This window comes from Oryza brachyantha, chromosome 9 (assembly GCF_000231095.2).
Source record: "Oryza brachyantha chromosome 9, ObraRS2, whole genome shotgun sequence".
NCBI lineage: Eukaryota > Viridiplantae > Streptophyta > Magnoliopsida > Poales > Poaceae > Oryza > Oryza brachyantha.
Genome location: NC_023171.2, coordinates 9,532,892 through 9,560,650, shown reverse-complemented (window position 1 = coordinate 9,560,650; position 27,759 = coordinate 9,532,892). Strand labels below are relative to the sequence as shown.

Sequence of the window (27,759 nt, the reverse complement as noted above, 5' to 3'; positions counted from 1 at the left end):
GGTCTGAATTCGCTTATATATCTCCATCAACCACTATGGTCGTTTCTGAAAAAGAAAAATAAACAATTTTACTGTACTTGAGAAGGTACCATTATGTACCAAAAATTTAGTCTAAAAGTATCAAGAGGTATCAAATTTTAGCAGTTCAGAAAACGTGTGCGCAAAATTTAAATAAAAACCGAGAATAATAAGCTAAAAGAATGCAGCCATATATGTGCACTGCTTTTTCCTAAGTTTTCTTTGTGCTATTTAATAGTTGGTGAACATAATCACCCCTATTATTTGTCTTTTATGTGGAAAAGAAAGTTAACCGATGTATCTACAAATGAAAAAAAAATTGTGAAAAAAATTTATAAGTAATCTAAAAGCAAAAGCTAAAAAATAAATTATGATAAAAAACATTAAAATCATCTCTAAATTTAAAGCTCTAAAAATTTAGCATGAGCAGGAGCCAACCTAATGTATACATGCTGTATATGTCCGCATCAGTGTCATTTTTCCGCCGCGTGCGCGGTGACACAGTGCAGAACTACAGGCAGCATGTGATGCGGTGCGATGCCTTACGAAGTTACGATGATACGGGACGGGATCGATGCGATTCGGCGGCGGCGACTGCTGCCGCCGTGCCTTCCATACGTGGCTCGCGTGCGAACACGATATGATCGATCTCTCTTTATCTCCTCCAAGATCATGGCGCCCGGATGATGGAGACACGAGATCCCTGAAGAAGAAGAAGAAGAATGATGATGCTGCTGCATGGGCATGCATGAAGCTGGTGGAAAGATTCAGACATGGCACCAAGCTGCAAGTCGATCCAGTAGTAGGGCCGTTTATTCCGTCTTTTCACTGTTCACTAGCTCCCTTTTGGCTTCAGGCTCGTCGATTGGTTTTTTGGAAAATGTCAAACGGCATGTTTAGATGAAAAATAATTTAGGAAAAAAATACTTTATATAAGTGTTTTTTTTTATCTAGTGAAACCTGAAAAATAAAATATGATGAAGAAACTCTAAATTTAAAATTTAAGTTTTGATTTATAGCATAAACATAAGAAAAAGAGGAGTAATCATGATACATGCTGCTGGTCAAAGCTGCGTGCGTTGCCCCCCTTATACATGGCACCTTCTTGGGTCAGTGAGACAGAAACCCAATGAGGCCGGACCATTTTTTTTCTTTTTTTTTGTCAGAAAACAAGAAAAGAAACCATCAATAAGGACACTTTTTGTTGTAAATTCTATCCAGAAATATGCAAGCTTCGAGAACAGGAAGAGGATGATTCAGAGTTTCGGCTGCTTAATCTCTCTAGTCTAGTTTTTTTTGGTTGCTGTCTGTGCTTCGGCTCCTGCTCTCAGCTGTTGCTTTCTTTCTTGCTAGCCTGAAACTCTAGGAAGTGTGGAGGGGTGTTTTCTGTGTTCTGTTTAGCCGTCCGACGATATCTATTATGCTCGGGATCCCCCGGTGAAACTCTGTTTTCTGTTTTGCAGTTTGCTCATTAAAAAGCTGGGACAAAAAGCCTTTTATCCAAAAAAAAAACTTTTTGTTGTAAAATAAGATGGAACTTGTATGATGGCTGATGTGTCTGATCTCTCGCTACGGTGGACGAGTGACATGAAAAACAAATTACTACGTGGCAACCCTTTGGATTAAAATTAGGTGCACCCACTTACTAACTTGTTGCACATATATAAAACCGGCTTTAAGTCATTGCGCTTGGTTACAAAGGTTCATGATGTACCGTGAGCGTAATTTACTCTATTAGGACAAACAAATGTTCAAATGTCACTACGGACCTCTCACAGATGGGCTTGCGTATAGGCCTTGCCTAATAATGCTGAGATGGGCTACAACGAAGAAGCCCTCGGTTCCAACCGATCTCACTTCGGCCCATGAGCCAAGCCAGCGAGAGAGAGCCCACGGCCACTTCCCGCTTCGTCCCTCAGTTCGTTGCCTTCTCTCCTCTCTTCCCGACCTGTGTTTCCGGGTGTCGTCGGGCCTTGGAAGGTTCCTTCCACTACACCTTTTTCTAAAAGATTTTTTTTGTCAGAAACTACAAATTTTAAAAAATGAACTTAAAAACCAGAAGCTAGACAAGTTAAGTGTAAATTTCCAGAAGCGGGCTACAGCCCCGTCGTCTTTTTTTTTTTCTCCCCCGCAAATTCCCAAGCAGCGAGAGGCCGTACGCGCCGTTGCTTTCTTTCCTCTCCCTCTCTGCCCTTGTTCGCTCCGCCGCTACAATGGAGCAACACGCACGGACACGATCCAACCAACCAACGATGCTTTCCAAGCTTGCTTTCCCGGTACAATTTGTCCTTTCAGTATATTCATTTTGGATCGCAACAGTTCCCTTCCTATTTTAACCGAGGAGACCGCTGACTCGTTAGCTTTGATCATTTATTTTATTTAAAACTTTTATGAATATATATATATAATGTAAGTTATAATTAAAATATATTTACTAATAATACTAAAATAAATGATAATTAAATAATTTTTTGATTAAATGAATGGTCAAAACATGTGTTCAAAAATTAACAACATCATCTACTAAAATATGAGGGAGAGTACGTTATATTAGCGCGTCTATTCTAAAATATTTTTAAATTATTTAACAGAGATTAAGATCTAGAAAAAAACTATATACCTCCTAAGAAACGAGAATTTGACATGGATGAGAGGGTAGTGGCAATAAAATAAAAATATATAATTATAAAGTGATTAATGACATATGTATCGTTAGTGTTACTACACTTATATTTTGGTATAAGTTTAAATATTTAAAAATAGTTATATTTAAAATGAATGGAGTACGACAGAGAACAATTGAGTCCCTATTTCTGTTCTGTTGCGAGTCATCTTCTCACGTTCCTCTTCACGGAGCCTTTGTTTTGAACGATGATATTTCAAACCGTGCAGTTTAACTTCTAGAGAACTTTCCGGCCGCTGTAGTTGGCTAATTGCTCTTAAAATCTTCGGTACCTAAAACGAAATGAACTTAATAGTGGAAAGCTTTTTAGAATTCTCATCGGTTACTCCCTATAATATATACATCTTCATTTTTTTTTGTTTTTTTACGCTTATAAGCTAAAATTTAAATTTTACTTTAAATTTAAAGTTGAAGTTGATTTTGAGTTTTTTTATTGTTGTTAATTTTTCAGTTTCTTTTAGCTCGCTAGAAACACGTATATAAATTTTTAATTTACATATTAATGTTAGTTTATGAATATATCGTTTAATTATTTTCTAAAATATGCCAAAAATCGTCCCATAGCTTCCCAAACAGAGCCCAAGTATTCTTCCCAAGTTTGGGGCACAAACAAGAGAGCCGTGAATTGGCCCGCCGCGCGCAGATACGCGCCGGCGGCCAGCCGGCGGGGACACCGGTCGACCACCGGCGGTTCTGACATGCAGGACGAGCACTTTACGTACGCATTGCAGATTGCCAGTGAGGCAGCTGGCTGTTTCATCAACCAGGGTCATCGCTTTCTCAGCAAAAAAAAGACAAGCAGTATATTACAAATAAAAAATATTTTAAAATAAAATTTTTATATATGTATTTTAACGATTTAAAATAAAAGGTAAGATACGATTAAAAAATCTAAAATTAACTTTGAACGAAAGTATAACAAAAACATTGATCTTTTTACTGCCTGCCTGCTCTAACAGCCAACGCATTGTTGCAGTGGTCTCTAAGGGCATGGAGCTCAGTCTCACACAAAAAAGTGATGACTCGTAGGATCAAATCACAGATAAGATCCATGCTGCACAATGCATAATATCTCATGTGGGACCCACCTAAATTTTCCCTTTTTTCAATGCCCCAGCCTGTCTCCACTCCATCTCTCTCCCTCTTTCTCTCGATCTCTCCTCTCTCTCTCCGGCGGCGGCGGCGTGTTCCGACGGGTGACGACGACCTCGGCTGTGGCGCTTCAGGATCTGGCGATGGCGGGCGGGCAAGGTCGGCATCTGAGGCAGGCGAGGTCGGCGTCCGAGGCGGCTGATCTCGGCGGGGACGGTGCTTGGCGGCGGCGCTCGGGGATAGGTCAGCCTCGGCAAGCGGTAGAGCTCGGCGCAAGCGCGTCCCGCAGCAGATCTGGCGGGCGGCCGGCGCGCCTTGGCGGCCGGCAAATCTGGGTGATTGGGCGCGCGTCGGGCAGCGCGTGTCTGGGCGAAGCTCGCCGGCGACCGCGTCGGGGGTGACGTTCGAGGCACGACACGTTGCTTTTTTGCTTGCTCTCTCTCCTCCCTCTCTCCTCTTTTTGCTAGAGCACCCCTGCCTCTGTAGGGTACAAGGAGCTTCCCCAGGACACGGTCCATGCATATGTGGAGAAGAGCAGGTGCTAATGTTGTGAGCTAGAGCTTTTCGCTATGTCGGTGCACTGTATTCGTCTTGAGAAAGGTGTTGAACAGGATCATATGCCTTCGAGAAACGCGGCTAGGACCATTCTCAAACTTGCAATCGCGTACTTGCCGTAGATGCGTGCACTGCGGTGCCGAGACAATGTTTCAGAAACCAGCTTATTGCTGATAGGCTTGCTCATTTTGTCAGGAGCTCGGGATTGAACATAATTGTTCAGAAATTCACAGATCCTTTTCTCAGGTATTTATGTAGATTTAGATGTATATATTATGAGATTTTTTACCGAGAAAGTACCTCAAGATACCACCCTTTTTAGTATAAAAAGTGTGGTATCTTTAGGTACATTGTATTTGAGGTACCAAAAAGTTATACTAAAAATTCTCGTTAACTTGAGATACTTTTCAGGGATGTTTTCAGGGATGGTAAAAATTGTCATATATTATATAGAGCTTTTTTACCATCGTTGAAAAAGTATCTTATACTTTTTAGTGTAAAAAGTATGAAGGTATATTGTACCTTGAGATAAAAAAAATTGTATTAAAATTTTTGGCACATTGAGGTACTTTTTAAGGATGGTAAAAAAACCCTATTATATATATGGGCTTTTTTACCATCCTCGAAAAATACGTCAAGGTACCAAGAATTTTATTACAAATTTTTAGTACCTCAAGGTATCAGGTACCTACCACGCTTTTTACACTAAAAATGCTGGTACTTAAGGTATTTTTCAAGAATGGTAAAAAAGCTATATGAAGCCTCTATCCTACTACCAGGTGTAGTTACTCCCTTCACGTCTAAGGTGTAGAAACACCTCTGTATATATTTCTTTTCTCTTCCAACAGAAATTACAAACTGTATACATGTAGTTATATTATTCACATGAGATTAATAGTGTCCATACTTTCTGTTGGGTGGGAGCAGAAACAGTTATAAAAATATTTTTCATCATGGACGTGAAGGGAGTAGGGACACCTGGTAGGAGGATCAAATTTTCCATATATATATATATATATATATATATATATATATATATATATATATATATATATATATATATATATATATATATATATATATATATATATATATATATATATATATATTGTTGTTCATTCTGTCCGGGATGAAACAAAAAATGGAACAATCTCTCCCTCACAATGTCACCCACACACACTCTAATTCGGATTATCATGGTAAAAAAATAATATAGAAATAATTATCACTCCCCAGTTTCTCACTAATACTGTCATTAACTCTAAGCACTAGCTTGTGCTATCTTGCATGCATATGCATGCCAGCGTTTTTGTCTGTTCCTCTGTTCATTTTTCTTTCTTCTCCTTTTGGTCATTTTCCTATGGACAAAAATTCACCCAATTAAAGAAATTAATTAACGGTATGTAACTGTATTGCGTCGTGGCCGTTGGTCCCACCGGCCAGTGGGCTACTGGCCAAGCACACGCTGACACTGCGCCGCCGCCGCCGCCGCCGCCGCCGTCGTCACAAGTCCAGCTCGAAGTGGAACGCCGGCGACGCGTACGCGGCCAGGTCGCCGAAGAACAGGCCGTCCACGTCGGTGTAGCCCGCGACGGCGGCGCCGTCCTCGGCGGCGCAGCCGAAGTAGGTCTGGATGTCCTCCGGGAAGCTGCACTGCGGCGAGGCGTCGTCCTTCGTCGCCTGACGCAGTGACGGGCGCGGCGGCGAGGGGGACGAGGAGGAGGTGGTCGTGCTGCTGGTGGTGGTCTCCGCCGCCGACGTCTGCTCGATCATCTCCTTGAACTTGGGCGACTGCAGAAGCAGGCTGAGCGCCGACGTCGTCGTGGTGTGGCCGAGCGACGTTCTTGACGGCAGCGGGATCAGCTGCGCCGCCGCCGCCGCCGCCGCGCCATGGCCATCGTGCTGGAACGACGACGCCATGGCGTCGAGGTCGACCGCCGACAGGCCTCCCAGCATCGGGTGAGGATTCTGGGCGGCACCCACGCCGCCGTCGGCGCCGGGCCGGAGCCACTTGATGTACCGGCTGAGGTCGAAGTTGGTGACGGCGTTCAAGCCCCGGTACTCGATCGCCGCCATGTCGTACGCCATTGCCGCCTCCTCCTGCGTCGCTGCCGCCGACAAGAAAAGATTGGTTCAGGCCATGGCTGACACTGATCAACCTAGCTAAAAGCCAAAAACGACGCGATTGCTCGCACGAATTTGACAGCACGTATCGATCATTTGTTTTCTTTTTCAGCAACGACAAGTTTTGATACGGCTCATTTTGGCATCAGCCAAACACTTATCATTAACCTGTTGCGAAAACATTTAAAGACTTTCAGACACTAGTAATTTGCAGTGTAAACTGGTTCCATCTCTAAAGAAAATGAGACATTGTTTCCTCGTTTCAAAAACTAGTTCATTAATTTGCACTTTTGTGTTTCTGTGCAGTGATTGGCATGACAAACAAGAATAAATCATATCCATCGTGTCTGTATGGATATCCATTCTGATCTTAGGTATATATTAATTATGCTAATGTTTGGATTAATGGATGTGTAGCCTTCAACTGGTGCACACAGGGGGGCCGTTGGAAGTTGGTCTTCATGGGGTCTACCTCATTGAGCCATTGCATCTAATCCCCAACTAACCAGGATTTAAATTGCCGGGAAATGCCCCAAATGGCCTCACTTCCTGCCATTGCTAGCTCAACTACTTCGATCTAGATCATCCCTATGCATGCCCCATTGAGCAACTCCTGTGTATTTAAATTGTGGGGACATCACATACCAGTTTTCTTTTTTTTTTCTTGGGTGTAGTTTCTTTCTGAATTTGTTATGGAAAAATTTGAGCTGATATATTTTTGTAAATTGCCCCCTCTAGTAAAGAAATTGTTTACTTGGTATATATCCGGCCAAAATTTTTCATTTTAGATTTAGCTTAAATATTTTCAAATATTACTCTTATATGGCATTACAAATACAATAAAACTATTGAGTTTTTTTTTACCACTTGGGAAGCAAGGATTATGCAAGAATTTTGGTGCAAGACTCATGTGGGATGTCATGCTAACTCCTGACAAATAAGTACATATGTAAATCAAGTGTTCCAATCGTGGCCTAACTATTTGGACCGCAGATTTTGGTGTTGACACATGCGAGCAACTGAACACGGTGACTGAGCTAGCATAGGTCGTAATCTAATCTATTGACAGAATCCAGCCCTTACAATCACTGGATGGAGGAATTGGTTGGGAATTTGTACAATGTCAGGTCATAGAGTTCAATGCAAGGGGCAGATATGTCACTATAGCAGAGTAGCCGTATAGACAGAAACTAACTCCAGCGGCTTGCACTTAAATACTACTATTCAGATTTGGCTTTCATCAACTTTAACATGAAGAGAGTTTATGGCTAAAGGAAATCTGGCATTTATAAGGCCACTGTGATGTTAAATTCTTCCTTTTATTTTGATTCCAGATGTACTGATTTTGTGATAAGAAATTAACATACCGTAAGTACCGAGATAGAGGTACTTGTTGCCAAAAACACGGCCAATCCGGGCCTCCCATCTCCCATTGTGATGGTGTCTGAGTATTTGCACGAATTTATGATATGAGAGTTTTTCCATCGAACTGCCTGAACATATTTTAGGTCTCATTTGGAGTGTAGTAATTTGGAGCTTCTGATGATTACCTTGCAACGCCTCGGTACTTCGATACTCCTCTTGAGAACCCACTGCTTTTCCTGTGAAAAAAAATCATAAATATGATAATTATTAACATTGTTATTATTTTAGAAAATATTTTCAGAATATTTAGTTTCGTTAATTTCTTCTCTTTTTTTGCTAGGAAATTCGTTAATCTCTGATAGAGCTTTTCTCTACGGAAACTCCTTGCACGTTTATCTACATGAGAATCAATTACCTCCTTAGGGATCCAATATACTCTTCCCTTGATTGCCCCTCCATTTCTTTCAGCTCATCGTCGTACGCAGATAACTGCACATTATAAAAGCGACAGTGATACAATTGTCAGGAAAATAATGTAGTCAGATGCAATGCACTTTATCAGATAAAGAGAAGACCGATATCCTCGTCAAAACAACAATAAAAACATTTTTACCCACATATTTCCGCTTCCGCTTTTACTTATACCAAAATATAAATTTTTAACTGTAATTTAGTGTTGATTTTGAGATCATTTTACCAAAGTTTATTTTTTCCGTATTAGTTTTTAGATCGCTAAGACATAAATAAAAGTTTTATTCATATAGTATATTCTATTTGCAAATATGTCCAAACAATCACCGCTTTCTTTTTTTTCCGTAGACATGGAGCGGCGGCAATATCTTAACATTTTCACACCGTCGAGAATATTTATTCGAGGACGATGTATCGGTGTATTTTTAAAGTGGATCATGAGACAGTCCATGACCGAATTGAACTCGGAGAGGTGGGGAGAATTCAAGCCGGAGACCCATCCAATATCAACACACACTGGCAGAGGCAGTGCACTGCTACTGATCCTACTGTGCTACATGCTGCTGGAATGTGCAGGGAGTAAATTTTGGGGGGGAGGGGTGGTACCCTACCGGGAAGTTGAGGATGGTGTCGGGGCCCCAGTACTTCAATGCCGCCAGATCGTACGCCCTCCCCGCTGCCTCCTCGTCGTCATACGCCCCTGCAGCAGCAGCAACAATAATCGGAGGCGACCAAGCTAATCACACACTTAATTCTCTCCTCATATCAAAACTCTTCTTTTATATATAAAAAAGTTGGTTTTTTTGGGTTGGAATGGATGAACTGGTTGCGTGTGTGAGATCATGCCAAGGCCATGACTCGAGAGCCTCACGTACGTACCGAGGTAAACTGCATGCACCAACAGAAGAAGAGAGAGAGAGAGAGAGGTGAGTGACTGATCAGTGACTAAGCCGTGGCGTGGCGAGGCGAGGTGAGGAGGGGAGGAGCATACCTTGCTTGCCCTTCTTGTTCTGGGACTCGTTCCAGCTGTTCTTGTCCCACAGGTGCGCCTCGAACCGCCCCGTCCACCGGTGCCTGCACGCCGGCGATCAGCACCCCAGGCGGCCACGGCGAGGTTAATCTGCCGGATTAATTACTTGAGTTGCTTAGCTTACCTGGTGACGCCGCGGTAGACGGAGCTGCGCTGGGAGGGGGACTCGCGGGGGACGCTCTTCCGCGTGCGCTTCGGCTTCACCGCCGCCGCCGCCACTGCACCTCTGCCGCGGCTGCCGGTGTTGGTGGTGGCGGCGGTGTTCTTGCGAGGCTTCGCCATGGGTGGATGGATGGATGGAGCACGAGCTCAGCGTGGAGGCGACGGAGGAGGGATGACGAGGGAGGGGAGGGGAGTGGGTGGGTGGCCAACTACGGTGGCGTTAACGGAGGCGGCCGTTTTAAAGAGCGGAGGTGGTGATGGGGCGGCAGAGGTGGTTGGTGTTTGGAGCTCAGGGCTGGCGCCAAATGCAGCAGAGGAGGGAAGCAACGAGAGAGATGAAGAGGGAGACGAACGAGAGCGGAGATGGCCGCCGGCCTCTAATCTAAAATCTTAATAACCCAAAAAAATTATAAGAAACTTGCTTGATCTGATTGGCCGTCTAAGAACGGCCTCCTCTTGTCTCTACTCTCTCTCTCTCTCTCTCTCTCTCTCTCAATGGCAGCTGCAGGTTGCTGAGCCTTCAGAAGACCTCATCGTTAAGGTTTTTGGTCTACAGCTGTGTTGTGCGTCCTGTGGCTGATGCACAGTTGTTGTGTTTTAGCCTTAGTTTGTGGCGTATAGGATGGTGAAACAGTCTAGCTGATGTTAGAATAAGAGGATTGTGGTATAATTTTGTGCGGAGCTAGATTTAAATGCGTATAGATTTGGCGTTGTAGATATGATTTTTATTTTGTGTATCGATCCAGGTGTATTCTTATTATAATCTAGACATGCTACAACTAAAACGGTGCATGTCTCTCATTTTCTCAATTAACATGGTAATTTTCGGTAAATTTATGTCATTTACTATTATAGTATTGACATTACTGTTATAAACATGTAGGTCCACGTGTCAGTAACTATAATGGACAATAATATAATGATAGACGATAACATGTAGGTCCACGTCTCAGTTATCACATAAAACATGCAGTGTCCCGTTTATGTCACTACTTAGAGCAAGTTCAATAGTATAGCCAACTATTAACTCCAGTTCATCTATAGCCAATCTAATGATCAATGCATACAATAGTTAGCTACAAAACATCAATACATGGTCCACATGTCATACACACATTTTGTTTTGGAGCCTGTTTGCAGCTCATCAATCTTCTCTCTCTTCTTATCTCTTTAAAATATACTTATAGTTGGCTTATAGCCTGCTATTGAACCTACTCTTAGTAAAACAAATAGCATTTATATTCTGTTTCTTCTAAAACATAGAAGCATAGTATTAGATTAAACTCAGTTTCAAAAGTATTGTATTAAACACTGTCTACTACCACGAATTTGGATAGATGGAGTAATTCTGAAGAAAATTCATTTGCACGGAAGACTACTTCATGGTAAACTATGGGCAGGCTACCTCTAATTGACAAAGTGCTGTCTCATCAAAGCATCAGATAGGATATGGAGTCTAAACCATGAAGAGCATGTTTGGATTGATGCAAAAATCAAGTCGAGATTATCAAAATCGGGTAGGATAGATAGATGTAGAAGTACTAATGGCTTACCTAATTTTAGAGTAGTTCTGAGTGTAGATGTTTCTAGAGTTACCGAACTTTTGGTGAGGTTTTACCTTATAAAATATGTTTAATCAAATTATGGATCAACTTCATGATATATTGATGCTATTGAGCCAGAAAAAGGGTTATGCTAAGGTGGAACCTTCGCTGCCTACCTCTTTTATACGTGGCTACGAGCATTCATGATTTATAAACAGCAATCTTTTAACATAGCTGAGCAAAGGAGTTTGACAACAACCAAAAGTGATATCACTCATAAGTGACCGGTTAATATATTAGCCACATTAAGTAGAGCAGTGTGCAAAGTGTAAAGCACCATATGTCACAATTGACTGAAGTGATTTTTACCATGAGCTCACTTTGTTAGCCACTTTAAGCATCATAAAGCATACATTATCATGTAAATGAATTGTTTCATGGATTAAGTTCCATCATCTTAAAAATGCAAATGAACTGTTTCCCTGGCTTTATATGTCCCTTACTGGACAGTCGTCAGTAGTCCTATCGTTTTCAATTGTTGAGAATATGGGCCGGACTTATGAGTTATGGCAAATTCGATCAACTCCCAACGAATCTGGACCGTCCAAAGTCATGAGCAAAACCTCTGCCTTAAAAGCGACACATTCCTCCAAATTATGGCACAACTACAATCTACGACACTGATGTGTGCATCAGCGTATCGATCAAAGCTTGTGGTCAGAAGCCCACAATAGGCTATGTGCAAATGGTTTCCTGCTTGAACCTGTCTCGACTAATACTACGTGCTTTAAAATTGATTTGACATAAATCTGTACTAAATAAACTCTCTCTCTCCCTGTCCCAGGACCAGGGCCTTGATCATGACTGCAACGGCCTAACGTACTTAAGCAAAGTTGCGGTACAAGATTGATGTGAACTTGACTTGAATATTTGGAAATTCATGAAAAAATGAAGAAAGGGGATTGGTAGTAAAAGAAGAGAGAGTCGCAGTCGAGCAGACCAACCTTGAAATTCAAATACCTCGGCAAGGCTGTAGCATGGTCCTTCATCGAGCAATCGGATGTACTTAAGATAGTAAATCTGGAATCTCCAAGGCAATTAAAATTGCCCATCTGATGGAGTATTGGAGCATATGAATATGCCTTCTCACCAAGGTGAACACGTTGTAAAGTGTGGACACCAGGACAGAAATGCTTTCTTGTTCTCAGTTTTTTGTTGGTTGGTGTAAGCTGACTGTTAGGAGTTAGGACTGCAAACGTGAAAAACAGAGTTAATTGGTCTCATCAATCGTAGGCATACAAGTTGACTTCAAATCAAAAAACATGAAATAGATAAAAACTAGAAAGAAAAGTTGCTGGTAATTATCCCCTGATTCGGTTTATTGACTGCGTAGCACTGCTGCACGTGCTGTAAAGTAGTGGTGTAGTGTTATTTCTTGACTGGACAAAGTAAAATCAGCAGGTCCAGCACCACTATTTGCTAACAAATAGAAATATTGTGTGTTACTATTTGTGTTGTGCTGACACAAACTCCGACAACATCTCAAGATTCCCAATTGACAAGCACTTGGACCCCAGACATAGCTCTCTGTGATTGAGAGCTTATGGAGTATGCCAAGTCCATAATAGGTGGATGACAAATTTACCAAAGTGGGCATCATTTTCATCCAAGTCTCTATTGCAGGGGTCAAGAACTTATTTCATTCTGCTGGTCATTAGGTCCGGATGTGAAAGCAGGAATGGTTAACCTACAAGATGTACCTGAATAGAGGAAGGGAGGATTGTGATATCATAACTAGTCCTTGCAAGATTCAAAATCAGCATGGAGTATCCTTCTCTTCCTTTTCTCATCGATCATCAGAAAGTATGTGCCTGATCATTCAATGGCCAGGTTGAGTTTTTCTGAGAGGCTGTAGCCTGTAGATTCACAAACAAATATGCAACAAATCAGCAAGGTTGCGTCTATAGATAGCTTGATGTTCCTCTAAACATTAAGAAACCAATTACCGAGATAGTGTCTTCACAGAAGTCACAACAGAAAATATCCAACCATGCATGTGAAATCATCCCTTTGCACGTATGATGTATCAACTGCAAATACATAATGCAGAAATTTTATGCATAACGGTGATAGAGATGCCAAATATGCCATAGAAGTCCAATCCTACAGCTTCATTCAATTTTCTTCTGTTTTGCACTCTAAGCTCTATCAATTCAACGACTAACAAACAGTAACTTTGGTTACTTTCATTTGGAGGATCTGCAGTGTACGGCTCAAAAGAGTCAAAACCTTGGTGCATTCTTTTGTCTTAACTGCTGAAACCATCGGTCCTGCACAGCTAAACGAGACAGCAGAAAAGATGAAGAGAAGGGAATACAACGCATCAACCATTCTTGACAGAATCATTCATCTTTCGTAATCATAAATTTGATGTTAAAATAAATACAATGAAACTCATACAATACAAAAGCAGACCCTGTGATTAAAATTTAATCAACAGAAGTAGAAAGCTCCACTAAAAGGACAACTTGGCACAAGTAATAGTGTTAATTCATGGAATTTCTGAAAGAGTACAGAAATCTGGGAGAAATTATCTATATCAGTTACTTTTGCTACATAAAGTTGGTGACAGGACAAAATCGCCTTATATAAAATGTTTCACCATCATGTAAGAAACATGAAATGATTCAAGGGTAATCATAAAAATAAAACATTCTAGATCCTAAACAGCTGGTTAAAAAAATACATTCATGTATATTACAACTTGCATTAATGGCTGTAATCAGCGTGAGTTGGCATACCACAAACAAAGAAGCATCAAGAACTTAGCTACATTGTGGAGGACTACACATTCAGATCAGCATTGAATTGAGTGTTGGTTATTAATAATTCACAAACCAAAGAACCAATAGACTAAAAGTAAAACTTATTTGCCTATAATTTTGCTTTTTTTAAATAAAACTGCGCTGTACTTTCTGCAAGTTGATACGACCAGATATGTTTCATGTTGTACAGACACCATTTGCAAGCAATCTCCAAAAGCATAAATCACGCCTATTACTGTTGAACAGTATTGGAGAGAGATGTACTGCATAACTGGTAGAAAATGCATCCAATGCAGCCTTCTACTCCACAAAACATCTTTGATCCAGTTTAAGATGCATACAATTGGTAATAGCTAAACAGTTAAACAGACTCTACAGCCAACCAAATAAAACCATTTAGAGTGAAACAAAATAGTTCCATGGAGGTAATTTATAATCCAAAAGAACAAAATAGAACCAATAGAATTTATGAAACAAGATGGGCTAATAAAACAAATCATCTCATTGAACCGTATTTCAGAATGGATACATACATAACCATTATTATCTTATGCTGAGAAAGAGGAAAGAGAATCCTGTTTTTTTCTGCATGTCTGCAAATGGTTGAATCAAAAGTCTACACATGAGAGGGGAGTTATCTCTATGTAATTTTGTATCTTATACAAAAGATGCAATAAAAAAGTAATGACTTCTCAGTGTGAAGAAATAGCTGAGGCAGTGACAAAAATATTATAGAATCACTTGTATTGTTGTACATACAGAGGAATATGGACAGGCGTACATACAATTAGCATGTTTAGTTTTAACTAGTAAAAATTTTACAGTATGGTAGACTTCCTCTGCTCATTTGTTGACAGGAGGATCTTCAAGCCACTTGGCACGAAACCCAGTTCCTTTGCAATCGGCACAAGTTGCGAAGCCCTGAAATCATATAAAATTAATTAATTAATATCTAATGTCATGCAAAAAGAACACATTGATGGAATATCTTGCAAGCCAACAACATATTACTCTTTTTCACATGCATTATTCACAAATAAATGGGATAGCACAATTCAGGACAAGAGCTCATTCCAAAATGTATGGGAAGAAAAGGTAATACTACCTTTCCTGAGCATATCACACATTTCGTGTTTTTTGAGGGTACTTCACACAACATGTTGTTTCCAAGGATAAAGAAGCCTGTGCCGGTACACCACTTGCACTCCACGTGCCCAGCAGATTGACAAGATGAACATGGGATAGGTCTTGGTTGCTGCAAATCCACAACATGTGAACGTAAGAATCTAGCACAATCACATGGTGCATACACAATTTAACTTTATTCACCTATTACCCCCAGTGCAACAATGATGGTATATAGCTCAAAGAACTTCGGACCTTTCTTAAGTTGCATTTGTTTGCAAAGAAAATATAGCTGCGTAATCTAGTTTGCATGTCTTATTATTTTAAGCAATGTACATCCTATATACCTCACATCTTATAACTGTACAAATGAAACAATTGACATTTCCTGATTTCCATTTACTGGCCCATATTCAAATTGAAATTTGCTCAAAATGAAAAGAATAGAAATTCCTATATTAATTGAAAACCTACAAAAATTCCAAGTTAAAATATCTGAAATTCGGAATTTAAAGAAAATTAAGGAAAGTCCATGCAGAAATACAATTTTAGACAAATATAAAATTTGGATCAAAATTTAAAAGAACCAATATTGAGATAAGAGTCCATATAGAAATACAATTTAGAAATAATATGAAATTTGGATTAAAAATGTAAAAATAAGTAATATTTAGATAAGAGTACATGTAGAAATACAACTTAGAAAAATATCTGAACTTCGGAATTAAAAATCAAAGAAAATTATGGAAAATTCTATGTAGAAATAAAATTTTAGAAAATTTGGATAAAATTAAAAATAACAAATATTGAGATAAGAGTTCATACAGAAATACAATTTAGAAATATAAGAAATTAGGATAAAAAATGTAAAAATAAGTAATATTGAGATACGAGTACATGTAGAAATACAATTTAGAGAAATATTTGAAATTTGGATTAAAAATTCGAATTAATATTGAGGGAAGAGTCCATGTAGAAATACAATTTAGTAACATCTAAAATTTGAATTAAAAATAATATTAAGAGGAAGAGTATACATACAAATAAAATTTACAAATATCTAAAATACAAATTAAAAAACTAAATATTATGGAACAATTTACAAAGGGAAAAATCTAAAAAAATACCATTGACAAACGTCTAAGTCTAAGAAATATCATTCACAAATGCAAGTTCTATAAAATGTCATTGTATAAACGACTTTATCTGAGAAATGTCATCGTCGTTAAGGTTTCGTCTATTTCTATCGTTAAATACATTATTCATACCATAGCACTTAATGGGGAAATGCTGACAGAACCCTAACAGCGATGACATTTCTTAGACAAATTCATTTGTATAATGACATTTTGTAGAATTCGCACTTGTCGATGGCATTTCTTAGAATTACGTGTTTGTCAATACCATTTGTTAGATTTTCTCATTTAGAAACATCTAAATTTCGGAGTAAAAATAAATATTATGAAGAAAAGAGTTCATGTAGGAGTATAATTTAGAAATAATTTAAATTTATATCAAAAAATAAATAATATCATGAAAGAGTCCATGTAGAAATACAATTTAGGAATATCTTAAATTATTATAAAAACAAAATATTATTGACAAGCAAAATGCAATGTGAAACTATATATACACGTTAATCAATATAAGTTTTAAGAAAACTCTTGTACTTGCCAGTGCAAGTGCATGGGTTAATGGCTAGTTAAAATTATAATCTGAATTCATTCAATTATGTCCTTTCAAAATAAAGGTTCCTACAACTATACTAATTCTCCAATGTGATCCCTATAAATTTATCTCCGTTGGCTTAGGGCAAACAAAATAGAGCAAGTTAGCTTCATTGCAATTATCCTCAAAATAGTGATTATACCGTCGTATTGTACCATGTTTTTCCCCTTGGGAATTTTGCAAGTTAAATCTGTGTCTGTTGTTCATCTATTTGCTGTGTGATTCCTAAATGTGGCAAACATCGCAAATTATTTGCAAAACACACACCATGCATGCCTTTTTTATGTGAATTAAGCATATGTCATCGTTAAACTGACAAGTCCTTATGGCGAAAACAATGCATGATTCAAGATGGTCCAACAAGGAAACAAGGAAACAAGCCCTTGTTAAAAATATCCTAAGAACATGAATAGTTGAAAGCTTGCACAAAGCACATACAGAATCGGTGAGGGTGTGGATTTCTCAACTAGAGAATTCACCAACAACAAAACATATCATTCCTGGCAACATGAACCATTTAGAATTTATCGTTCCTTATAAATAGGTTTTCCAGTCCCAATATCTAATTCTGTACATTCGCACCATAATTGGGCACAACTTCCCTACGTTGTATACGCGTTAAGTCCAAATCTCGGCAGAGTTTGCAACCCATGCTCAAGTACAAATTGCACAATCGTTTCAAATCACGATAGAAGAAGCGGGCTCGATGTGATGGAAACCTCCTTACACGATCACACAGATAAAGAGGGGAAAAGTATATACTAACAAAACGCGTAACAATTAAATTAACGGGCATCACACCTAGAAGCAAATCCGACTCGCGGCGCACCTGGGAGATGAGCCAGGCGCGCTCCATGCGCCTGGCGAAGTCGGAGGAGCTCCCCGGCGAGCCGACGGCGGAGGCCATGGGAGCGGGCAGCCGGAGCCCTAGCCGCGCCGCCGCGGGAGGAGCCGGAACAAGCCTCCGGAACCGGAAGCGAACGGGAGGCGGCGGGGCGTGGCCAGGGGCGGGGAAGGCGGGCCGCCCCGCGCGTACGCCGCCGCAGGCCATGGCCGGCATCTTCTTCTTCTTCTTCTTCGCCGCCGCCGCCGTGGGCTTTTTCCTATTCACCACGCTTGTGCGTGTGGCGAGCTTCTCTGGTCACCGGGGAACGGTCGTGCTGTTCGGTCACTGGCAGGTGGGCCACAGAAGGCGTCGCTGGTGGTATCTGGCTGGCTGGTGGCCCTTCGGAATTCCGGTCCTGAATTTTTAAGCCGATAGAATAGAATAGAGCAGAAGAAAAAGGGAGAGAATTTGTAAAATGTACGACTCTATTTTTTACTTTTTTTATTTTTTTACACAAATAACCTGCATAAGTCGTGGTGATATTATACGTACTTCGAATTCAAATATGTGGTAACTCGATATTATTTGGTTAAAATTTTGAAACTTTATTCATATGTAACTCTAGAATAGTACTCAATCTGTCCTTACATGACATCATTGTTACCAATTTTTCTATAAAAAAATTATTTTAGAATGAGCATTGCATTCGAGTTTGTAAAAATGGGAAATAAGTTTATTGGAGTTTGAGAAAGTAGCAAACAAATTCATTAGAGTTTGAAAAGCAAGGACGAGCTCATTGGATCAAAAACATAAATGGCATTTTTGTTATTTTTTCTATAAGGACTAGAATTGATCATTGCATTAGAGTTTATAAAAGGGAAAATAAATTCATTGGAGGCTGAGAAAGTAGAGACAAGTTAATTAGGGTTTGACAAGCATAGGACAAGCTCATTGGATAAAAAAAATAGATGGCATTTTAGCCATTTTTCTATAAAGATTATTTTCAAAGTAATCATTGCATTAGAGTTTGTAAAAGTAAAAAATAAGTTTATTAGAGTTTGAGAAAGCAAGAGACAAGTTAATTAGAGTTTGGAAAGGCAGGGGGCAAGCTCATCGGATAAAAAAATAGGTGGCATTTTAGTATTTTGATTATATACCAGTACCCCGAGTGATATGAGAAAGATGGAGTCTTTTGAAATGGAGTGAGCTGTCCTATTTAATAAGACTTACATGGATTAATATTATTTATAAGTATATTGATGGAGCGCCATGTACTGAATTATATATGGATACAGCTCCATGATATGGATGAATCTTGAAAATATATGAATCCGGCCATTGTAAGAAAATATATTTTTTTTATAGAACCACTACTCGAAACATATATATACCGCCTCCCAAGTTCTCCTTCAAGAAAAGAACAATCCTGGGGTACAAATAGGTCTGCTAATGGACTGAATGGAAATAGATTTAATGTGTTGATTTCTAATTTAGATTGTCATTGGTTATGGACTAGATTTGGTTTCTAATTCAAATGGTTTGAATTAGATTGTGTTATAGGGACAAGTGGATTGGTATGGACTAGATTTGGTTATGTGATTTCAGGTTCTAAATGGATTTGATGTATGGAGGACAAATGGATCCTCTAGTTGAGTAACCTATGGATTAGAGAAGAGACATTTGTAGGGCCCACATACACAAACTGATCAAAATTTGCATAAAGTTACTCTTATACATAATAAATCATTCCACCAAATTTTAATAAAATTTAATAAAATTTTTATAGGGTGAATGCAAGTTTTAAAATTTTAGGTCCGAGTTTAACATACTAAATAGATACATCCATTCAGCTAGAGTAGATTAGATCCATTTTAATCAAATGGTTTGGTGCGGATTGGACTAAAGTCAGAGTTAGATTCGTCTGGATTGGGTCTTAATGAAAAATAATTGGTGCAGGTTAGTTTGGTAGACTGCTTTATAAAAGATAGATCGGAGTGAATTTGGACTGGATTGAAATCCGTGGGCTTAGGTATAAATACAACGACCTGTACTAGGGAAGAATAAGCCAATATAATTCAAAAGAAAAATAGTATAAACCGCATGTCCAATTTCTTTAAATCGATATTAGAGGGGCCGTGATCTACACCGACGTAGTGGCATGCCAGAATTAGGTTTACATTTCCATACGTTTTATAAAATTTCTGTTGTGCACGTATACACAAATTTAATCACCGTTCTTCTGTTTTCGAGGGTAAAGGCATAAGTTTGATCTAGTTTCATATAACTTCTTTAAGGCTCCCTTCTTTTCGACTGATGGTGATGGCCGATTAACCACAAGTAAAACATGTAAATGCGAATTATAATTAATATATAATAATTGAGTATTAAATATTAAAAACTTAAACATATTTTTTTAATTTTTTAAAACATGCTAATGGAAACGGAAATACTAATGTACGGGATTCTGCTTTGACGGGATCCCACTGTAGGGACATGTAGTGGGTCACACTCTTTCTGCAATTGGAAACAACTTATACCTTAGCATCGTTTGGCTTATATGGTGATGTTTATTCGTACGATTTATCACTATAAAAAATAACTTATAAGCTTCTATATGTATGTTTTTAGTGATTTTAAAAGTAGAGTGTGATAAAATAAACAGAAATACTATAGTACGGTCTACCGTTTGGACGTGATACGACTACGGTTGTGGCTGCGGCGGGGGCGACGACGACGACAACGGGCGGGAGTAGCCAGCGGTGGTTTACGGTGGCCGTGGCGACAGTGGTGGTAACTGTTCAGGTAGATTGTTGCCCTTAGGCGTCTTGCTGGCGTAGAAGATAAGAGCCTTCTTAATGGTCACCAACATTGGCATGCCACCGGCTTGTGCAGCGTCGATGGTCTTCCAATAGTCGAAGCCGCCGGCGCGGTTCGGCCGTGACCCGTTCCGATACTTGCGGCTTTGATGGAGAAAAAAATACCATGTAACCACTCCTTCTCGTCATACAATGTCATTCCTGCATGCACGTATGCATGGATTAGATGTAGGGTGGTGGTTTGGCCAACGAATCAGAGGGAGAAAGCTTGAGTGGGTGAGTCGATGGAGGACTTACTAGGTGGCGGCGGCCAGAAGTAGCCAGCGGTGGTCGATGGCGGCGACGATAATAAGGATTCAGTAGCTTTTGGGTGATACTAACCGAGTATCAGATGTTACCGCACTGGTATCGCATGGTACTAGTGCGGTCTCAGATCTGATACCGATGAGGAATCGTGTTTGATACCTTGTCGGGATCACCCTATTCTAGTATCAGATCTGGTACCAATGAGGTATCATTGAAATCATCTCGTTTCCAGTATTAGATCTGATATGAATGAGGTATCATGTTTGATACTTCGTCATAATCATCTTGTTTTTAGTATCAGATCTGATACGAATGAGGTATCGTGTTTGATACCTCATCGGAATCATCCTATTTCTAGTATCAAATTTGATACAGATGATGTATCGTGTTTGGTACCCTATTGAAATCATCCTGTTTCAAAACGAGATCCCGTATGGTAACAGTCTCAGACAAAAAATAAAGTATAACTTAATCCTATAAGCCAAAAGAGAACATGTCTCGCTCATCTTACTAACGAGAATTACTCACATGTAACACGACGAGAACCCCGAGTATTTGTTTAGTGGTTCCCATGTACGTAGTATCACGTGCCAGATCACTCACTCTCCGTCCAAACTAAACCAAACCAAAGCAGTGTGAAGCACCACCGAGAGCAGGCGCGCCGCGCACCGATCGACCTGCTGCTGCAGTGCTGCGAGTGCTACCAACCGTGTTACTACGAACCCCACCATGAAAGCCCCAAACAAAACCGACGCGCCCCCGCCCCGCCCCGCCCTCGCCCCCGCGGCTGTGTGGCTCACCTTCCCCTCTCCCCCACCACCACCTCCGCCTCCTCCTCCTCCGCCGCCGCAGCCATGCCCGCGCCGGCCGCGGCGGACCCGGCGGCGCTCCCCGCCGCCTTCCTCTCCTTCCCGTCCCCGCTTCTCCCCACATCCTCCGCGCCCCTCCCGGCGTCCCCCGCGGCGGCCCCCTCCAGCGCCTTCTGCCTCCCCGCCCGCGGCACGCGCGGCCACCCCCGCGCCGTCTCCGCCTCGGCCTATGGCCCCGGCTACACGGCGGCGTCGCGGCTCCACCGGATGTGGGCCGAGTTCGCCCGCTTCGTGCGCCTGCACGGGAACCAAATCGCGCCGCTCGGGTTCGCGTCCCTCGGGCTGGGTGTCGGCGGAGGCGGCGAAGGGGGGAACGGGGAAGGTGCCGCTGGTGGTGGGGGCGGGGGTGGGGGTGGGGGTGGGGAGGTGGATGGGTTGGTTGAGGAGGAAGGGGCGGTGCGGGCCGAGGCGCCGAAGAAGGTTCTGATCCTGATGAGCGACACGGGCGGTGGGCACCGCGCGTCCGCTGAGGCCATCAAGGCGGCATTCATCCAGGAGTTCGGCGACGACTACCAGGTGCGGTTCAGCCTGGCGTGCCCGCCTGATTGTGATGCGCTCGAAATTTGTTGGTCACCTGTAGCTGTTACTTTCTAAGCTCTGATATTAAGAGTTTCGTAGTATGGTATACAAATTTAATATCCGTTTCATAGCCTGTTGGAACATTTAAGAGGTAAATCGCACCTTCGATGATACTGTGGATGTGGTGGTTGAGTGCTTCAATACTGCGACGTGCCACCATAGCTAGGTCTATCACCTATGTGCACACAATCGCTAACTTTTTTTATAGAAAAACGGCCCTGGCTATATGGGGTGAGCGTAGCTGGCGAACTATGATATATTTTCATTAGGAAGTTGAATTCTAACTCTTAAACTGTGATATTACAGAAGTGCTCACAAATTTCTTTGACATGTACAAGAGTTGTGCTGTATCTTTGTCACATTTAAGCCATATATTTGTCCACAGTCGTTGGGGTGGTATCTACAAACCTAACTGTTAAGAACTGCAGTCTTTAAGTGAAATTTGGGTAATTGTCTGAACAAGGGTTGTAGAAATTCAGGGAAGCATTGTCATGTTTGGGGGAAAAGTGACTGGGAAAGGGAATTGGATTCAATTCAATTTAGCATTGTTGTGCCATTCACCTCTAGGACCTGAGCTTATATGGCCAGTCCTCTCCGCATATAAATTATCGTGGATCCAAATGATCAGTTGGAGACTGGCGGTTGACTAGGCAGAGGGGCTACAGCTGATGCCAATTCTGCACAAAGAATTGTTTTGTGACCCACTTTTCTCTGCTTGTAACTTTAAGCAGCTTTCCCTTTCACACACAATTTTAATCTTGACACTTTTTTCCCAGCCTTAGATCACCTGTTCCCAAGTGCTTCTGGCTTCTTCTTCACTTATATGTCTCCTATTCAACAGTTATATTGTCATCTTCAAATTAACTTGCTCGCTACTTGCTACCACATATTGCGTTGTAAAATTATATTATGGCATATAGTAGTTATTACTTTCTCCGTTTTACAACGTAAGATTTTCTAGCATTGCATAGATTCATATAAATGCTAATGAATCTAGACATATATACAAATTATATGCATTCATTAGTGGATGAATCTAGATAAGGTTAGAAAATCTTACAATATGAAACAGATGGAGTAGAAGGGAATAGAGGGTAGAGAATGGAAACATGGAAATAATTCAAATAAGCTGGCTGATACGTGGTAGTTGCAAGTGCCATAGTATAGTATTTTTATACATGAGGGTTGAAGATCCATGGGACTTAATATGGGTAATGGTTACTAGTGGTACTACTGCCTAAATTTCTTATTGGTCTTAACCTGGTAGTTCTCAACGGTACATATTTGTTTCTCTTAAGTAGAATTTGAATTTCTTCCTAGAGTCCAACTTCGACAGTATTTTTTTATGAATATGTAGATTGACCATATGGAAACAGTGAGTAGATTTGTCTCGCGTAATACATTCATTATGTTAGAAATATAACACTGAATAATTTTGAAATCGTGCCAATGCAAAGTATTTTTACATTTCTTGATGTTCCTAATTCTGACATGATGCTGTATTTCTACTAATTGAAAAGGAAGAATGATCTTCTTGTTTGGCTATGACAATCTTTACTGCAGTAAGCTAGAATTCTATCTGTTTCTACAATAAAATGGTGACTTTGCAGGAGATGATTTAGCATGCATTTGCTATGTACTAGAACAGAGACATGCAGCTGACACTTATCCACTTTCAACAACAGTTGTTTATACTGGTTTCATTCTTAGATAACATGGTGTTATTTCAATTGATATGCCTTCTTCTCAACTAATATTTGTTTTTATTGGAAATTATGTAATTTCTGCATTCATAACAAAGAAATATATTGCAGGTATTCGTCACTGATTTATGGACCGACCATACTCCATGGCCATTCAACCAATTGCCCAGGAGCTACAGTTTCTTGGTGAAACATGGGCCCTTGTGGAAGATGACATACTATGGTACTGCACCAAGAGTAGTTCATCAGCCACATTTTGCCGCAACATCAACATTCATAGCAAGGTGATTCTTATACAATGGCGTATCCAGAAACTTTCTAAAGCTTGGGCAAACACATGCGTGGAAGTTATACATGTTGAACACTGAAAACACAATGCATTACAGTGGTATGATCCCCTGGTGAGCCTGAGCAGCCACCCAGGGTCACTGCGCCTTGGATCCGCCCCTGTTCTTATATGTTCTGACTTCTGACTTATATTTTTCATCTTGAAGTAGTTTCAATATTTTAATTTAACTATCATAGGATGTCTTTGCTATTCGGAAAACAAAATCTTAAATTACTCAAAATTGGAACATGTATTGCCAAATAAGTTACAGTTTGTGCTCTAACTGATCAAGCATGTGTAGTTTAATGCAATCAATAATTACTGAATAATACATGCTATGGAAATTTTGGTATTTACCATTCATGTTGTCTATGCCCCCTTTTAATTATTTATAAAAGCTTGAGTTTTTTCTCACCTCAAATTTATTGATATTGGAGGCCAATCACTCTTATGGCCATGGCTGAAATATTCAAAATGCACATTGCCTGATCACTATGTGTCTTTTCAATTAAAACATTAGCTTGAACCACTGCCAGGGTCGGGGCTATATTTTTTATTTATCCCTCGACTCTATGGTTGCCCTTGAGTCTGTGATAGTGTGATGACATTCTGAAGCTGTTTTCCAACATTCCACAGTGGCTAGCTTGCTTTAAGTTTATTCCACAGTGGTAGTTATTTTCTTGTTAATAAAGGGATGCACATGTAGACCCTTATTGTCTTCTTAAATATGTATTGTACTGTAGCTGTGGGCCTTGCGTGTATTTGTGAAATAAATATAACATTGAAATTGGCTCTCTTATTTTCCTGCAGAGAGGTTGCAAAAGGTCTCATGAAATACCAACCAGATGTAATTATCAGTGTCCATCCTTTAATGCAACATGTCCCACTCCGAATTCTGAGGTCAAAAGGTTTATTGGATAAGATTCCGTTCACAACAGTTGTCACAGATCTGAGTACTTGTCACCCAACATGGTATGCTGGTTTCAATGTCCATGCAACTTATCATCAGTTCTGGTTTCTTACCAAGTTTAAGACATGCATGTAATTGTCCTTACAGTGAAATAGTTATTTCATTGCTATCCCATAGGTTTCACAAGCTTGTGACTAGATGTTACTGTCCATCAGCTGAGGTGGCAAAGAGAGCACTAAAAGCCGGACTGCAACCTTCACAAATTAAAGTGTATGGCCTCCCTGTGCGTCCATCTTTTGTCAAACCTATTCGACCAAAGGTAAACAATTTATTCTACTATCAGCACCCTATCTTTTTCCGTCTTCACAACTCACAAGTTACTGGTTGTTGTCCATGTTCTTATCTTATTTGATAGGATGAACTGCGAAGGGAGTTAGGTATGGATGAATATTTGCCTGCTGTTCTACTGATGGGTGGGGGTGAAGGGATGGGTCCTATTGAAGCCACTGCTAGAGCACTTGGTGATGCTCTATATGATGAAATCCTTGGGGAACCCATTGGTCAAATACTTGTGATTTGTGGCCGTAATAAGAAGCTGACCAATCGATTGCAGTCAATCAATTGGAAAGTTCCAGTTCAGGTGCATACTTAAAGCTGCTGATTTGTATCTTTCAAGCATTTGGACATTGCAACAACTCTGTCTTGCCATGTTGTGATGTTGCTCTGTCCTGTGCAAGTATATGTTTTCTTCAACCTTTGGAAACACAAGTACACAGCATGTGTCTTCATCCGTTTGCAGAAAGATCTTAAAACAAGCTACAATATTAGCTGTAGAATTTGATGTAGTGAATTCTTTGAGTGTAGACAGTCGCATAGCCTTTCTGCATTTGTTGCGCAGAATTTGTCAGCAAAAAAGGGAAAAAGACATTGGCCACCTCCACCAAGTTCTACACTCCATTGCTTTAATTCTTCTTTTTTCTTTGAAATCTTAGGTGAAGGGTTTTGTTACAAAGATGGAAGAATCTATGGGTGCTTGTGACTGTATAATTACAAAGGTATGCTGTACATTATTGATATCTTCATACCATGATATTCTCAACCCATATTATATTACATGGTCTGTGATGAATATATTATATTGCATGGTCTGTGATGAGTTCATAATACATGATTTATGGTAATTTTCAGGCAGGGCCTGGTACAATTGCAGAGGCAATGATTCGTGGCCTACCCATTATTTTAAATGGTTATATTGCTGGTCAGGTAATTTTCCAGCCAGTTAATGTAGGGATTTCTTGATTCTATAAGTCTACTGAAAAATGAACTGATTTATTTGTTGTTGGGTAGTGGCACATCATTAAGATATCAGCACAGCATTCAACACTGAGTGGACCTGTTGATCCTTTTTATTAATCTAAGATTAAATGCGTTGGGAGTAGTGGTCAATAAAGATCACAACAATGGTTTTGTAAAATGGAATCATAATCAGATGCTACCTAGCCCAACCGAGTTATAAATTGTATTTAACATTTATTTTGATGGATTCTTAGTTTGTTACCAGACATTCTCATACGTACCTGCCATTTCCTTTTTCTGCTTCATACCATCCATTTTTCTTTTATCATCTGGGTTCATGCAGTTATTCGCACCATGCTTATTCCAAAAATTTTTCTGGTAATGTGTCTTTATGTTATCAACTATTTTTGTTGAAAATGGATCATATTTTTTGGGAATTACTTGGCTATGTATTGACAATTTAAGATGGCATTAGATCTCGTCAATTTCTTACACATTAAAGACATGTTTTTCCATGGATAGGGACATATATCATGCCTATAAAGGAAAGCTATAGTCTTGTACAATAAGCTTGGATATAGAGTATGGCATCATTTATTATCTTTCTAAAACAATTTATTCACATGACAGGAAGCTGGCAATGTTCCATATGTTGTTGAAAATGGATGCGGGAAGTTCTCAAAATCTCCAGAACAGATTGCAAAGATCGTTGCTGATTGGTTTGGACCTAGGTCAGATGAGCTCAAAATGATGTCTCAAAATGCCTTGAAACTAGCACGGCCAGATGCCGTGTTTAAAATTGTCCATGATCTGCACGAATTAGTCAGGCAAAAATGTTTTGTACCTCAATATGCATGTGCAACATAAGCTCATATAATCCTTAGTAGTGAGTTTAGTTAATTCTATTCTTTTTGTGCGGCATTAGCAACTAGTTATCTGTGAGAATTCATATAATATCAATTGATTTGGAAATTCTCTATGATAGAAAAAAAAGTATCATCCAATTTGGTTTTCCTCAATATTTTGCTTGTACATGACTATTGGGACTAGTCAGTTTGGGTACTGTTAAAACCATCCAATTTCCATGGGAAACTGGAATTATTCTCCCTTCTTTTTCTGAATGGGCCACTCCAATCCTTAATTAGCCTTGTTCGCATGGTGCTATGTTGGGCGAGGGTCCTATAGATTTTAAGATATGTTTGGTTCATTGGTTGTGCCTTAATGACCTGTGACATGGTAGTAAATGATCTTCCCCACACTTAGTCGAGCACACCATCCTCCGATCGGCATCTAAAAAATTCCATGCAGTATCAAGAATAAATTGAGCTTTGTGACAGGATAATTTGGTCAAGTCAAACATGGGAGCTTGTTGGACTGACACCCTCTGCACCATGCCTCCTGACC

General features: G+C 40.1%; 3 protein-coding genes across 3 annotated transcripts; 1 reads left to right on the top strand and 2 right to left on the bottom strand.

The window, feature by feature from the left end:
* Positions 1-5,626: 5,626 nt before the first annotated feature.
* Positions 5,627-10,026, bottom strand: LOC102717923 (AP2-like ethylene-responsive transcription factor At1g79700). The gene is made up of 8 exons (XM_015841071.2): positions 9,463-10,026; positions 9,300-9,382; positions 9,188-9,196; positions 8,920-9,008; positions 8,253-8,326; positions 8,023-8,073; positions 7,840-7,916; positions 5,627-6,456 (listed from the first exon to the last, which is right to left on the bottom strand). Exons 1-8 carry the CDS (start codon positions 9,618-9,620, stop codon positions 5,852-5,854), a joined length of 1,146 nt encoding a protein of 381 aa, XP_015696557.2. The 5' UTR covers positions 9,621-10,026; the 3' UTR covers positions 5,627-5,851.
* Positions 10,027-14,398: 4,372 nt separating this feature from the next.
* LOC102711731 lies at positions 14,399-17,879 on the bottom strand. The gene is made up of 3 exons (XM_006661185.3): positions 17,552-17,879; positions 14,975-15,124; positions 14,399-14,790 (listed from the first exon to the last, which is right to left on the bottom strand). Exons 1-3 carry the CDS (start codon positions 17,780-17,782, stop codon positions 14,713-14,715), a joined length of 459 nt encoding a protein of 152 aa, XP_006661248.2. The 5' UTR covers positions 17,783-17,879; the 3' UTR covers positions 14,399-14,712.
* A 3,624-nt stretch (positions 17,880-21,503) lies between these two features.
* LOC102717644 (probable monogalactosyldiacylglycerol synthase 1, chloroplastic) lies at positions 21,504-27,448 on the top strand. Its single transcript, XM_006660575.3, has 8 exons — positions 21,504-22,055; positions 23,933-24,105; positions 24,960-25,121; positions 25,237-25,378; positions 25,475-25,699; positions 26,052-26,114; positions 26,248-26,322; positions 26,986-27,448. The coding sequence occupies exons 1-8, from the start codon at positions 21,525-21,527 to the stop codon at positions 27,220-27,222; spliced, it is 1,608 nt and encodes a 535-aa protein (XP_006660638.3). The 5' UTR covers positions 21,504-21,524; the 3' UTR covers positions 27,223-27,448.
* The last annotated feature ends 311 nt before the right edge of the window (positions 27,449-27,759 follow it).

Bases quoted from the DNA above. Each gene is read 5' to 3' on its own strand.
- LOC102717644 (XM_006660575.3), top strand. From the start codon at position 21,525: ATGCCCGCGCCGGCCGCGGCGGACCCGGCGGCGCTCCCCGCCGCCTTC. The intron at 25,122-25,236 runs GTATGCTGGTTT...GCTATCCCATAG, and splicing joins AGTACTTGTCACCCAACATG to GTTTCACAAGCTTGTGACTA. The intron at 25,379-25,474 runs GTAAACAATTTA...CTTATTTGATAG, and splicing joins TCAAACCTATTCGACCAAAG to GATGAACTGCGAAGGGAGTT.
- LOC102711731 (XM_006661185.3), bottom strand. From the start codon at position 17,782: ATGCCGGCCATGGCCTGCGGCGGCGTACGCGCGGGGCGGCCCGCCTTC. The intron at 15,125-17,551 runs GTGCGCCGCGAG...GTGGATTTGCAG, and splicing joins GCGCCTGGCTCATCTCCCAG to CAACCAAGACCTATCCCATG. The intron at 14,791-14,974 runs GTAGTATTACCT...ATATGATTTCAG, and splicing joins GTGTGATATGCTCAGGAAAG to GGCTTCGCAACTTGTGCCGA.
- LOC102717923 (XM_015841071.2), bottom strand. From the start codon at position 9,620: ATGGCGAAGCCTCGCAAGAACACCGCCGCCACCACCAACACCGGCAGC. The intron at 9,383-9,462 runs GTAAGCTAAGCA...GCCGGCGTGCAG, and splicing joins GTCTACCGCGGCGTCACCAG to GCACCGGTGGACGGGGCGGT. The intron at 7,917-8,022 runs GTAATCATCAGA...GCAAATACTCAG, and splicing joins AAGTACCGAGGCGTTGCAAG to ACACCATCACAATGGGAGAT.